This window comes from Hemitrygon akajei, chromosome 31 (genome assembly GCF_048418815.1).
Source record: "Hemitrygon akajei chromosome 31, sHemAka1.3, whole genome shotgun sequence".
NCBI classification, from domain to species: Eukaryota; Metazoa; Chordata; class Chondrichthyes; order Myliobatiformes; family Dasyatidae; genus Hemitrygon; species Hemitrygon akajei.
Window position 1 is genome coordinate 11,910,041 of NC_133154.1, and position 15,153 is coordinate 11,925,193.

At 40.7% G+C, this 15,153-nt stretch overlaps 1 protein-coding gene across 2 annotated transcripts in view; it reads right to left on the minus strand.

Annotated features, from left to right (window-relative positions):
• Positions 1–9,740, minus strand: part of cfap184 (cilia and flagella associated protein 184) — a 39,148-nt gene extending 29,408 nt beyond the window's left edge. The window contains exons 1-5 of one of the 2 annotated variants that reach the window (XM_073034156.1): positions 9,696–9,740; positions 7,346–7,382; positions 5,215–5,325; positions 3,949–4,122; positions 2,077–2,123 (exon numbers count right to left, since the gene is read on the minus strand). In XM_073034156.1, coding sequence (XP_072890257.1) covers positions 2,077–2,123; positions 3,949–4,122; positions 5,215–5,325; positions 7,346–7,382; positions 9,696–9,713 — 387 coding nt within the window. In that variant the 5' untranslated portion in view covers positions 9,714–9,740. The remainder of the gene's footprint in view (positions 1–2,076; positions 2,124–3,948; positions 4,123–5,214; positions 5,326–7,345; positions 7,383–9,695) is intronic. The other variant, XM_073034157.1, reaches the window with a different exon arrangement.
• Positions 9,741–15,153: the final 5,413 nt, after the last annotated feature.

Consider the following 15,153-nt stretch of genomic DNA (forward strand, 5'->3'; position numbering starts at 1 on the left):
GGAATTCATTGCCGCAGATCGGAGTGGAGGCTAAGTCATCGGGTATTTTTAAAGGAGAGGCTGACAGATTCTTGATTAGTCAGGGCATGAGGGGTTATGGGGAGAAGGCAAGAGATTGAGGCTGAGATGGGAAGGGATCAGTCGTGATCAAATGGCAAAGCAGCTTTGATGGGCCAAATGGCCTAATTCTGCTCCTATACCTTATCTTATCTTATAACCTCACACCGTGAGGCTAAGCAGGCTAGCGTTTAGTTGTTGGGCTTATTCTTTATTTTTTCCTGATTGAAGGAGGAACATTTGTTATTCCCCAGTTATCTAGCACCACAACTTATCCAAAGAGCGTTAAAAGATTATGATCAGTGCCTACATGATTTCCTCCTCGAATCCTAGGATCTTGTTGAGTTACTTTTCAACAAGAGTAAGGAAAGGAATCCTAGGAAAGGCTTTTCCAATACCTCCATGGATTAAATTTTTAATATATCTAGAGATTCGACCATCTACTCCTTCAAAGATACTTTGGAAGCAAAGTATCCTGGTGAAGACGATGCTCATTCAGATCCTTATCAATGACCTCCTCCTTATCTGCAAGTTCTCGTTTTTGTTTTTTAATGGGCCCTACACTTCCATATATCGTTACCACTCTGTTTTATACTCTGTTTGTTATTTGTATGCCAATCAAATACTTTAGGATCCCCATTTATGTTGGCAGCTAATCTTTTAAAAAGGCAGCATCCATCATTAAGGACCCCCATCATCCAGGTTATGCCTTGTTCTCATTGTTACCATCAGCACAGAGGTACAGGAGCTCAAAGTCACACACTCAACGATTCAGGAACAGCTTCTTCCCCTCTGCCATCAGGGAAGATGTACAGGAGCCTGAAGTCACACACTCAACGATTCAGGAACAGCTTCTTCCCCTCTGCCATCAGGGAGGAGGTACAGGAGCCTGAAGACACACACACTCAATGATTCAGGAACAACTTCCTTCCCTCTGCCATTAGATTTCTGAATGGATACTGAATCCATGCACACTACCTCACTACTTTTTCTAAGTATTGCAATATGCTGCTGCAAAGACGACAAATTTTGCAACATAAGCCTGTGACATCAAATTCTGATTCTGATTCTCATGCGCACACTTCATCTCACTTAACGTTCACCTCCCCTTTGAATGTTTGTTATTCAGCCTGGCGTTTGCTGATATTTTTAACCTCACCCTTGTCATAAGCATTTCAATCACCAATGCATCCAACTGCGATACAACTGCTCAAAAACCCTGGGAGAAGGCAACTACCACGGGCAATGGCAGAAAGTAGCTTCTCGGCCATTAACAACAGTAGGCACCTCTGCCAACCCAGAAAACCTTTGTCCACAGCCTCAGTCCAGATCACCAGCAGGCTTTTTCACCACAGTGCCCGACTGGTAAATGAAAGTCGACCTTGGCAAGCAATTAAAGTTCCCTGACTTCATCGCATCATCAACACAGACAGACAGACAGACATACTTTATTGATCCCGAGGGAAATTGAGTACTGAGGCCTGACATGATCACTCTGTCAGAAACCTCAAAGCAGGTGGTCCTGGTAGACTGACAGTGCCTTGGGAAGACCGGATTGAGGAGGCATTTGAACATAAAAAGGCCAAATACCGGGAGCTGGTAGAGCAGTAGCAGAGACAGGGGTGGAGGGCACGATACGAGCCTATAGAAGTGGGGTGTAGAGGTTTTGCTGGCTGCTCACTGTGCAGAATCTACTCTCTCCTTGACATTACGGGGGCTGCAAAGAGAAGAGCCATCAGGACCATCACAGAGGCTGCTGAGCGAGCCTCCAGATGGCTGTGGATGAAAAGGTATAACCGTTGGACCAGTGTTACTGGGGCAACAAGCCGAGGCCTGATCAACCCTGACTGGGTCACCTCAGTCATCAGACTGGGTCTGATGTTGAAACACCCAAAACACCGTATGACCCTAGGTTACATCATTGACAATGTATCTCAGCATCATGTCTACAGTTCACCAGCCTTATTTACCACAGTTTAATTCCCTTAATATTTTTGTAAGCAAGGAATGGGTACTCACAGGAACTGTTGTAACAACCAGTTGCAAGGGTTCTGTTTTTTCTTGTTCTATTAAATTGAAAACAGGCAATTAAGATTATGGCTTTTAGAAAAATAAAATATTCCAAAAACGCAAGCAATGAAAAGTTAATCAATTCAAAGTTAATTTATTTGCTCCTCCTCATCCCTACACATTTTTCTTCCTTGTTCAATTGAACTAAATCAAAATCAAGACTCACCCTACCATCCCCATTCTCTCATGCTTTTCTATCCAACTCTGTTCTACTGAATTCATCACCTTATTTAACCTCCAACAATGTAAAGATTCAAAGTACGAGGGGTGATTGATAAGTTCATGGCCTAAGGTAGAAGGAGTCAATTTTAGAAAACCTAGCACATTTATTTTTCAACATAGTCCCCTCCTACATTTACACACTTAGTCCAGTGGTTGTGGAGCATACGGATCCTTTCTTTGTAGAAGTCGGCATCTTGGACCTCCAGAAGTAGTCCACGGCAGGGGTGATTCAATAAGTTCATGGCCTAAGGTAGAAGGAGATGAGTTATACAGCTCTCCTTATATGCACGTGCAGTTCAACTCTTTGAGTGATTATGCAGAAAGTTTGAAGTTAATAACTCATCTCCTTCTACCTTAGGCCACAAACTTATCAATCACCCCTGCTGTGGACACTTTCTGGAGGTCCAAGATCTGTATGCTCCATGACCGCTGGACTATGTGTGTGAATGTAGGAGGGGACTATGTTGAAAAATAAATGTGCTAGATTTTCTAAAATTGACTCCTTCTACCTTAGGCCATGAACCTATCAATCACCCCTCGCACGTATACTGCATACAGCCCTGAGATTCCCACAGACAGCCACCAAACAAGAAGAACCATGGAACCCGTTCAAAGAGAAAAAAAATCAAATCCCCACACCACCCCCACGCACAAACAGCAACAAAAAAAGCAAGTGATAAACAGAATATAAAACACAAAATCAAAAGGCATATTTCAGTTCAGCTCAGTGTTCCTTATCCACAGTCAGCCCCGATTCAAAGTCGCCCAAACTAGCAACAAAGAAAGGAGTGACGAGAAAGCAGAACACATCGTAACGTGTTTCAGTCCACAATCCACAAACCACATCGATTAAACCTTGCTAACAACTTTACAGGTTAAAACCATCAGCATTGAACTTCAAGTATTGTTTCTTAATTTGTCTTTTTCTCACATATTGAAGTTTAATTCACTATGTACTCCTAGGACCTTAAACAATTTGTAAGCTAAAATTAACTAAAATCGAAATGTACGGAAAATGCCTTCTGCAGTAACTGCTGTCTAATTCTACATATATTTAAGCTTCTGCTCCTGTTCCTGATGCACTATCAATAACTCCAAAAGACTGGAAGCAGAGTAAATACTGAAAGGCTTTTATTAGCAGCAAAACGGAGCATGTCCATGCTGGATGACTGTGGGACGACTGCGGGAGGAGCAGAGACACAATCACCTTTATCCAGGGGTCTGTAGGAGGAGCCACAGGAGCAGTCAGCAGAGGGGCGCGTCCAGACAGATAGACATGGTTTGCCACAATTCCATTTTTGTTTCCTTTAAGGATACCAATTCACTCTATTTCTGGGATAATCCCTTATTTGTTATAGCTCTGGTTTCAGTCTGCTCTCAAAAAGAACAAGTGTATTCAATAGAAACAACAAATTCGAGTCACTCCATTCTTCCCCTGCCAAACACAAATACCATGCTGGTGCTTGCTTGATACCCAAGGCAGAGATCAAAAACTCCCACACTGGAGGTAATGCACTCAGGCACTCAGATTACTGCACCACCTAGGGATAACCAAGTTTCTGATTGCTCTGCCATTCATACTCACGAGGGCAAACATACCCACGTAGCTGCTCAATTCACTTTCTCTGCCTAACAGCGATGGTCCTTCACCTTTAATTTCTGGAACTTCGTGGGGAGTTTCTTCACTGCCAGGGTTCAAAATGGCTTCCGTCACCTCATCATCAGCAATTACTTTGTCTATATCCTCTTGGTTTTTCTCCTCTTGTGGGATCTCTGAAACATGAAAAAAAGAACATTATATGCTTTCCAGCAGCATTGAATAGCACCTGGGCTGAAAATATAATTACCAGCTTAAAAATAAAGTATATACCAAGAATTCCTCCATGACTAGTGTAGGGCTCTCAGTACCTTTAACTGTGGTGTTAAGTTCTCAGGCTAACAAAATGGTTTCTCTGTAATGTTACTTAATGCTGTAATGGGTTTCTGTAGCTGGAATGTTTGGGTTATAACTGCAAATAAGGGGGGAACTGACCAATGGAGAATTGTTATGCTATCTTGTATCTGTGAGCTGAGTGGGAGTTCGCGATCTTTTTCGGGAGGTGAGCGAGGAGGGCGGACGTGTGAGGAGCGGACAGCGGTTCCAGAGTGACGGATACTGGGCATCGGCGGTTCGGACAGTGGCCAAAGGCTCAGAAGGTCATTGTGGATGGAACCGGAGGCATGAGCTCCAACGTATTAAAATGTTATGTGCACAAACTGATAGACTTACTGATTTGGCACCTTTAGGTTATCTGTTTCCACTAACACATCAATAAGAAATAACTATAAAGTTGTAATTATTTACTCACATTTGGTGTGTTGTCCGGTATTTGTGTTGCGAGCGTGTACTGGGGGGGCATTGCACCGTATTTACACCAAAGTATTGCACTGTTGGCGGGGCAACAGTGGTTCACCCTAGGCGAATGGGGGTAAATTGGGGGCACGGATACTACACTAGTATCAGTGCCTCTCCTTACCTAAGCAGAATCAGGCAGGAAAACTATGGGATTTTCTTTTAATTAAGGGAATTAGGGGGAATTTCCTTAATTTCCCTTAAACATTTCTTTAGTTTCAGATGCGATAGTCAATCTGTAATGTACACCTGGACAGCACAGAGGCATAGTTAGTCGTGCTCCTGCTTCACAATTCCAGCAAACAGTTTCAATCCTGACTTCTGGTGCTGTCAGTGTGGAGTCTGAACGCTCTCCCTATGGCTTCTTGGGTCGCTCCAGATCATCTAGGTTCCTTTCACATCTTAAAGGCGAGCAGGTTGATAGGTCAATTGACCAGATCGTGACTTTCAGCCAAAATCACACTCCTTCTCACCTTCCTGTTCATCCTTCTGCCCAAGAGGTCCAGCAGCAGATGCCTGGATTTCTTGTGTCTGTGAATCTCCAGCAGCCTCAGTTTCCTCTACGTTTTCTTCAATAACTTGGTCTAAGGTGAGCAAGAATAAAACATTTTTTACAGTGTGCTTTAAAACCAGGATAAGTCAGAATCAATATATATTACATTTTAAAAATTGCATCATCAATAAAGATCACGCTGTTACAGAACACTTTCACACTTCATGCATTCCCCAATGTCATCATTATCAGCGATAGAGTCACAAGACGAGTTCAACAAGAAACTCCACATCAGGCTGGACAAAGCAGCCCATTTCATCAGTACACCATCAAGCACCCTAAACATTTGTCTGCTCTGTCTTTGGCCAAAGTCCATAAAATGCAAAGCACTTAATCACCTACAGGAACACACCTACAGCAATACACTCATGAACTATTATTTCAATCACTTTCAATTCCCTGGTCCTGATCGCTATGGGCATTCAGTCCCCATACACCAGCAAGGCCTCAGAGTTCTCCACTTCTTCCTGGACATCAGACCTAAACAGTTCCCTTCCAACACCCTCCTACTCCATCTGGTGGAGCTGGTTCTCACTCAACAATTTCTCCTTCAGCTCCTCCCATTCTCTCCAAATTAAAGGCATAGCCATAGGCACTCACATGGGCCGCAGCTATGCCTGCCACTTCGTCATCTATGTGAACCAGTCCATGTTCCAAGTCTACACTGGTAATCCTCCCCAACTCTTTCTCCGCCACACCCATGACTGCATTGATGCTACTTCCTCCACCCATGCTGAGCTCATTAATCCCGCCAACTTTGCTTCCAATTTCCAACCTGCCCACAAATGCTACCACAACCACTTGGTCAGCTATTCTGCACAGCATCTTGCCAACCCAAGACTGCCAGCCCCAGGACATGGAAGCCAGTTTCACAGTAACAGCAATGACCCTGCTCATTACTCTCCTCATTTGAAAATCTATCATCCTTCCTGCACTGTCACTCGGTTCATATCCTGAAACTTCCCAGCCAAAAGTACAGTGGAAGTACTGCAGCAGGTCAAGAAGGTAGCTCACCTTTGCAAGGGCAGTTAATACATGCTGATCTTGCCATGATTAATAAAAGAAACATATACAGTCCTAGAGTTAAATTCAGACTTTCTCATTAATTGGACAAAGTAAATCCCTTCCTGGATACACAAGAGACTGCAGATTTTGGAACGTGGAGCAAACACCAAACTGCTGGAATGATGCCAGCATCCGTGAGGGGAAAGGAATTATCAGATCCCCTTCCCTACCTGGTTCTATCTGCCCTTCATCTCTCCCACAAAGGGTCCCATTATCACCTCCGTATCTATCAGACTCCAGCACGCAGCCTTTGCGCCTCTGCTTCAGCCTCACCCCTCCCTTCACCTGCTTCCTTCTGTCCATCATTCTTCACCTCTATTGTGATCCGCCTATCACCTACTGACCGCCTTCCCCTTTTCCTTTCTGCGCTGGCTTCATTCCCGCCCCGCTCTCAGTCCCAATGTAGGGTGGCAACCCAGTACATCGACAACTCCTCTCTCCCCACAGATGCTGATTGATCCACTAAGTTGCTCCAGCAGTTTGATTCATAGTCATGAGAGAATAGAGGACAGAAAATTGCAGAAGATTTATATCATAGCTGAGAATGCAATCTGGGTTGAATCTAATTCAGAAGCTGGAGAGGGAAGATGCCAGGTTTTGGATGTTCTAAACTGAAATGCTACGTCCCCTTGATCCAGCAGCACTACTTGAAGAGCAGAAATCCCTAGTGGCATGGTTGGCCTCCTTGAAACAATCACCATTTAGTTTGATTATTAATTATTAATTTTCCATTTGTTACAGGTTACGCACAAACCCATTGATGGATATGACAATTTGCCAGCAGGAATTGTGTTTCCAACAATTATATATCGTGAATATTACTGGGAGAAAACTATCCACAAGAATCCATGAACATCCAGAGTAGCAATGATTTCATTCTCCTTTACACTTGTGTACTGGAAATGACATTAAACAATCTTGAATCTTGAAAGAAATATAATTATCAAGCCCATTTTTACCACTCCGGGTTCCGACAGCAAACTCACCTTCCTTCAAGTAGGTTTGGTTTGTTCCTGTCTGCTGCTATTAGAGAGAAAAAAATGAACATGTCAAAAGACTAGGACAATATAGCTATAAAGAGCTTCAAGTTCATTGATGTCTTGACCATTGCAATAGCCAGTCTCAGCCTTAGAACAGTTCTGAAGGTATATAGCATTTATAAAACAGAAAGAAAACTCCTGGAGAAACTCAGCAGGTCAAGAAGCATTTGTAAGGACATCCCTTTGATCACATCCTTATCTGGGGTCTCGACCTGAGACACTGAATCAGAATCAGGTTTAGTATCACCGGCACATGTCGTGAAATTTGTTGTTTTTGTGGCAGCAGTACGTTGCAATATGTAATAATAGAGAAAGCTGTGAATTAAATAGTTACCGTAAATGAAATAAGTAGTGCAAAATAAGAAATAAGAAAGTAGGGAGGTAGTGTTCATGGGTTCAATGTTCATTTAGGAATCAGATGGCAGAGGGAAAGAAGCTGTTCCTGAATCGCTGAGTGTGTGTCTTCAGGCTTCTGTACCTCCTTCCTGATGGTAGCAGTGAGAACAAGGCCTGATCTGTGCGATGGAGTCCTTAATGATGAATGACACCTTTATGAGACATCGTTCCTTGCAAACGTCCTGAATACTACGGAGGCTAGTGCCCATGATGACTACGTCTACAACTCCCTACAGGTTATTTTGATCCTGTGATGTGGCCCACCGCCCCCACCCCTGCCAGATAGTGATGGCCAACTCTTTGCCTCCACGGTTGCTGCTTGACTTGCTGAGTTCCTCCCTTAGTTTGTATTTTGATCCAAATTCCAGGATCCTTGGTCTTCTGTGTCTCCTCATTTCTTTCTGAATCCTTTTGTGCCTCCTGTCTAGTCCTGATTCACTTTCTCGGCACACTATGCACTATACTCCCAAATCTCTCATTTTTGTACTCATTCCAGATTTGTTCCAGTTAATTTATATTCTCTCCCCTTCATATTCATCTCTATTAAATTTAATCTGCAGATTACTTGCCTGTTCCACCAGCTTGTCTATACCTCTGTGAAATTTATTATTATCCTTGGAGTTCATAGATTTCCACATTTGGAAATTGTGAGGTAGATAAATATCTGCAGAGAGGGGGTAGGTGGGACTAATTAGTTTGGGTCACGCAGTGTGAAATCGTTGGACCAAATGCCACTTGTTCCCCCGCCGGTACAGCTGTTGATGTAGAGCTCCTGTCACACAGCTCCAGCGCTCCGGGTTCAATCCGGAGCCGTGATGCTGTCTGTGTGGAGTTTGCATAAGTTTCCTCCAGGTTTCCCCGTTTCCTCCCACATCCTCAAGATGTGCGCGTTGGTAGATCGGCCGCTGTAAATTGTGTGAAGGTGAATGCCAGAAGTAGAACTGGAACTGGAAACGGTTTACTATTGTCACGTGTCCCATAGAAACAAGTCCTGCGGCCCATTATATCTGTGTCTACCGTGATGCCAAATCACAATAAATACACACAAAATGCTGGAGGAACTCAGCAGGTCAGGCAGCATCAATGGAAAAGAGTCTTGTCGATGTTTCGAGTTCTGCCAGCATTTTGTGTGTATTCCCCGGATTTCCAGCAACTGCAGATTTTAATAAAAACACAAAATGCTGGCAGAACTCAGCAGGCCGGACAGCATCTATGGGAGGAGGTAGTGACGACGTTTCGGGCCGAAACCCTTTATCAGGAGCCTGCAGATTTTCTCTTGTCTGTGATTTGACTACCCCCTCGTCAATGTCTCATAACTTTATATACTTATACCGGTCCGTCCCTTAGTCAAGAGGAATTAATAAGAATATATGTAAAATAAACTGAGATCAGTCCTTGATTAGACCGAAGCGCCTGTTTCTCCGCTCTTATCCGAATGAAATAGAACTCGTCCAGATCGCCAATCAGAGTACGAAATCTCATGTCAATCACAATTAAAAGCCAATGGCTATTCAGAAAGGGCGGGAATTACTTTGACTAACATGTTCATAAACCAATAGCTGAGTTCTTAGGGCGGGATCTCAACCAGGGTCTCGTTAAGCTTGTAAATAAGGCGCAGATTTGATTATGTAGACACCAGATGCTGAAATCGGATCAACACAGAACCTGCCGGGGGTACTAAGTGGGTTGAACAGCATCTGTGGGGGAAGATTTGACGACGTTTCGGGTCGAAACCCGCAACACGACAGATTTGATTACAGTACAGTGTACCTGTTAGATCGAAGTTCAGATAAAAAGTTGGAATCGTTAATTTGTAATTTGTAATCGAAACTACTTTAGATTGCGTCTGAAAGATCTGTCGAGATTAAAACTCAGTAAACTGCGCGCAACTCATATTTACCTCACTTAACTCCACCATGTTGGCGTTTCAGTTGCTATGGTGATCCCAGCGGTCACCGCGGCACCACCAGCCTGGATTTAAAGGGACCGTCACTAGGGTTTTCTCAAAAGTTCAACGCAAATTTATTATCAAAGTACAGATATGTCACCACATATAATCCTGAGATTCATTTTCTTGCGGACATACTCAATAATTCCAATAACCATAATAGAATTATTGAAAGATCGCACCAACTGGGCGTACAGCCAGTATGCAAAAGACAATAAAATGTGCAAATATAAAAATAAATAATAACAATAAATAAATAAGCAATAAATATCGAGAACATGAGATGAAGGGTCTTTAAAAGTGAGGTCCGTAGGTTGTGGGAACATTATAATGATGGGGCAAGTGATGTTGACTGAAGTTAGCCCCTTTGTTTCAAGAGCCTGATGGTTGAGAGGCGATAACTGTTCCTGAACCTGATTATACGAGTCCTGGGGTTCCTGTACCTCTTTTCCTGATGGCAGCAGCGAGAAGAGTATGATCTAGGTGGTGGTTGTGGAGCGGGGTCCTTGATGATTAATGCTGCTTTCTTGCAACAATGCTCTTTGTAGATGTGATACCTGTGATGGACTGGGCCATATCCACTACTTTTTGTAGGAACTTCTAATCAAAGTATCATGGGGAGTACCGATTGCTGGGAAGGAAGTTATCAACCAGTTAACCTACCACTAGTGTTAGAAATCTAAAATAAATGATATTATAACAGAATACCTCAGAACGATAGAACAATATATTAATGTAAGGAAAATGTTTTCTATCCTGCTGGATTTCATTGAAAAAATGTAACCAACAGATCAAGGGAAATAAGTGGATGTGACGCATTTAGATTTTAGGAAAAAGGTTAGAATAAGTTTCACACAGATTGCTCAACAAGGGTAGATCATGTGGATTAAGAACTGGTCATCAGAAAACGAAATGAGGAATCAACAGATTCCCAGCTTGGCAGGCTATGACTAGGGGGTGCCACATGGATCATTACTTGGGACCCAGTTATTCACAGTCTCTATCAACAGTTGGGATGAAGGATTAAATGTCATATCTGCAACAAAAGTGTATAGTTCACATTTTCAGCATCTTCTGTTTTTAAAAAAAATTCATGTCATATTTCAAGTTAGCTTATGATAATAAACCAAGGAGAGAATTAAAGACCATTCAGTAGATGTGGACAAGCAGAGTGAGTGAGAACATGACAGGCAAATATAATGTGCAAAAGTTTATGGAGTCTGCTTTGTAAATAATAGAAAACACAAGAATTTGTGAAATGGTAGAGATTACGTAGTATTGATGTTCAAGAGGACTGTTGCATGGTAAAAGACTAATCTAAAGACTAACATGCAGTTACTATGATTAAGAGCACAAATGGTATATTAACCTTTATTACTAAAGGAATTAAATAGAAAAGTAAGGATACCTTATTGCAATTGCATAAGGCCTTCTTGAGACCAGCTTTGTGTACAATTGTTCTCCTTACCCAAGGATATATTTGCCATAGACATGTTAATTCACGAGACTAATTATAACGATGATGAATGTGCTATACAGAAGGATTAAGTAGACAGGCACAGTTCAGAATGAGAAATCTCTTTCAAAAATATGGTATTCTTAAAAGGCTATAGAGATGAAATGCAAGGAAGTTTCTTCCCTAGCTGAGGAGTTAAGGGCTAGGGGACAATTTCAGAATAAGGGTCAAGCCCATTTGGACTGAGACAGGAAGAATTTTCTTCATATAGAGGGTGATGAACTTTTCAAAGTTCTAAGTAAATTTATAATCTAAGTACATATATGACACAATATACAACCCAGATAGTTATTTTCTTGTGGGCAATCACAGTAAATACAAGAAACAACAGAATCAATGAAAGCAACACACACAAAATGCTGGAGGAACTCAGCAGGTCAGGGTAGCATCAATGGAAAAGAGTAAACACTCAATGTTTTGGGCCAAAACCCTTCATCAATACTAATGAATCAATGAAAGACCACACCCAACAAGGACAACAACCAATGTGAAAAAACACAAACTGTGCAAATACTAAAAGAAAAAGATAATAATAAGCAATAAATATTGAGAACATGGGATGAAGAATCCTTGAAAGCGAGTCCAGTTCAGTGATGGGGTGAGTGAAGTTACCCCTATTTCAAGAGCCTGATGGTTGAGGGGTGATAACTATTCCTGAACCTGGAAATGTGGGTCCTGAGGCTCCTGTACCTTCTTCTAAAAACAGCTGTGAGAAGAGAGCATGGCCAGGATAGTGGGGGTCCTCGATGATTGATGCTGCTTTTTTTGCAACAGTGCTCAACGGGGGGTGGGGGGTGTGAATGTTATGGAATGGGCTGTATCCACTACTCTTTGTAGGATTTTCTGTTCAAGGACATTTGTGTTTCCACAGATGATGATGCAACCAGTCAACATACAGTCCATCACACATCTATAGAAGTTTATCAAAGTTTTAGATGTCATGCTGAATCTTCACAAACTTTTAAGTAGAGCCGATGCTGTTCTTCCTTCGTAATGGCACGTACATGCTGGACCCAGAACAGATCCTCTGAAATGGTAACAGCATGGAATTTAAAGTTGCTGACTCTCAACCTCTGATCCCCTGATGAGGACTGGCTCATGGACCTCCAATTTCCTCCTCCTGAAGCCATTTCCTTGGTCATGCTGATGTATATTTATTTTGTGTGATTTTCATACAAGGCCAAGACAATGCATACTGCATTTAAACAAAGCTCCACAATTTTCAAAATAAATTGTTGAAAGCAGTTAAAACACCCGAGTTGGATGTAAAGGAAGGCAGATTGCTATTTCAAATAAACCTTTCACAATTCTTCCAAGATATCCCAGTGCACTTCAGCCTCTCAAGTAATTAGTGGAATTTATTACCACAGGCAGCTGTGGAGGCCAGGTCATTGAGTGTATTTAAGACAGAACTTGATAGCTTCTTGATTGAACGTGGCATCAAAGGTTACGGGGAGATCATCAGTGAGTGGGGCTGGGCTGTGGAGGATCAGCAGATTCAATGGGCCAAATGGCCCATTTCTGTTCCTATGTCTTATGGTCTTAAGTACTTTATAAGCTTACTTATAAGTTTACTTACACCTTATTTATCCTCTGTTTTGTCAGTCCTTTAAATCAGGTAAACTCCCTCAATCTTTTTATGAAGCTTTTATTTCTCTTATTCTTAAAAAAAAATAAAAATCCAGCTGAATGTTCTTCATACAGACCAATTTCTTTATTAAATGTTGATGCAAAAATTTTAACCAAAATCTTAGCTCAAAGACTTGAAAATATTCTACCATCTATTATATCACATGACCAGACAGGATTTATTAAAATTTAATATACGTCAGTTATTGAATGTGATATATTCACCATCCAAAAAAATATCAGAGTGTATATTATCCTCAGATGCAGAAAAAGCCTTTGATAGGATTGAGTGGAATTATCTTTGTAAGACCTTATTTTGGGCCTAATTTTATTCGTTAGGTTAAATTAATCTACTTGTCTCCTACCGCTCAGGTTATTACTAACTCCCAAATTTCTAAGCCCTTTAAATTACAGCGGGGAACTAGACAAGGATGTCCTCTTAGTCCTTTACTTTTTGCTTTAGCTATAAAACCGTTAGCAATAGCACTTCGAGAATCTAAGGACATTTCTGGTATACTAAGGGAAGGTATGTCTCATAAAATTTCATTATACGCTGATGATATTTTACTTTTTATCTCACTGAAACTTCTTTACCTTTGGTTCTTTCTTTAATCTCCCAGTTTAGTTCTTTTTCAGGATATAAGCTGAACCTACATAAAAGTGAGCTATTTCCTTTAAATGACCTAATGTCATCAAGTGCCAAATTTCCGTTCAAAGTTGTTACAAGTCAATTTACATATCTAGGTGTAACAATTACTAAAAGCTTCAAGAATTTATTTAAAGAAAACTTAAACCCCTTATTGAATTATGTGAAAAAGACGCTTTCTAAATGGTCCCCTCTTTCTTTATCCCTAATTGGCCAAATTAATTCGATTAAAATGAAGATTCTTCCTAAATTTTTAAATCTTTTTCAGGCCTTACCTATTTTTATTCCTAAGACGTACTTTGATTCTTTAGATTCAATTTTAACCTCTTATATTTGGAGTAATAAACAAGCTCATTTAAGTAAAGTTTACCTACAAAGAAATAAAGAGATGGGTGGATTAGCCCTACCCAATTTTAGGTTTTACTATTGGGCTGTCAATATAAGGAATATTACTTTCTGGTCCTATTGTATTTATCGTAAAGATTGCCCATCATGGGTTTCCTTAGAAGTTAATTCTGTAAAAAATTCCTCTATTGTCTCTCTTCTTGGATCATACTCTTCTTTTTCAGCAAATAAAACAACAGATAACATAATTGTTAAGCAAACTTTAAGGATCTGGTCTCAATTTAGAAAATTTTTTGGTTTAGCGAATTTTTCATTATCATCTCCCATTCTCCTTAATTATTTTTTTATCCCTTCCATGACTGATAAAGTCTTTAAAGATTGGGATGAATTAAGTGTTTTTGGGACCTGTTTATCTCAGGATCTCTTGCTTCATTTGACCAATTGTCAAATAAATTTGTACTCCCAAAATCACATTTTTACAGATACCTTCAAATTAGAGATTTTCTACGTTTCCAATTAGCTACTTTTCCTATAGGTCCTGATAAAAATTTACTGGATGATCTTTTAAATTTAAAACCTTTTGTTAATGGTTCTATTACCGGTATCTATAACTTGTTGATTGATTCTAGACAAGACTTTTTAGATAAAATAAAAAAAGCTTGGGAGGGTGACCTAAATTGTCAGATTTCTGATGATAGATGGAATAAAATTCTTAAACTGGTTAATAAATCATCTTTCTGTGCTCGTCATTCTCTTCTACAATTTAAAATGGTTCATATAGCTTACATTTCTAAACAGAAGCTCTCCGGTTTTTACCCGAATGTTTCGCCACTTTGTAATAAATGCAACTCTGCTGATGCCTCTTTAATTCATATGTTTTGGTTTTGCCCTACAATTGAAAAGTTTTGGCGGGAGGTATTTCATACCTTCTCTCAACTTTTTAGGGTCCAATTTGCCCCAAATCCCCTTACTGCCTTGTTTGGTATTATTGCAAATGAAGATATAACTTTAAATACTCCTAACCTACAGGTTTTAGTTTTTACCTCTCTTTTAGCAAGAAGAGCAATCTTGCTTAAATGGAAGGAGTCTACCCCTCCTACACATCTTCAATGGCTACGTGATATTATGTCATATTTAAATTTAGAAAAGATCCGCTGCTCAGTCTTAAATTCGAAACAATCTTTTTATGATATTTGGGGACCTTTCCTAAATTACTTTTCCAATTTATAAAGTTTAACAGTGCACAGACTTTTATGTATATTTTTATCTTCTCT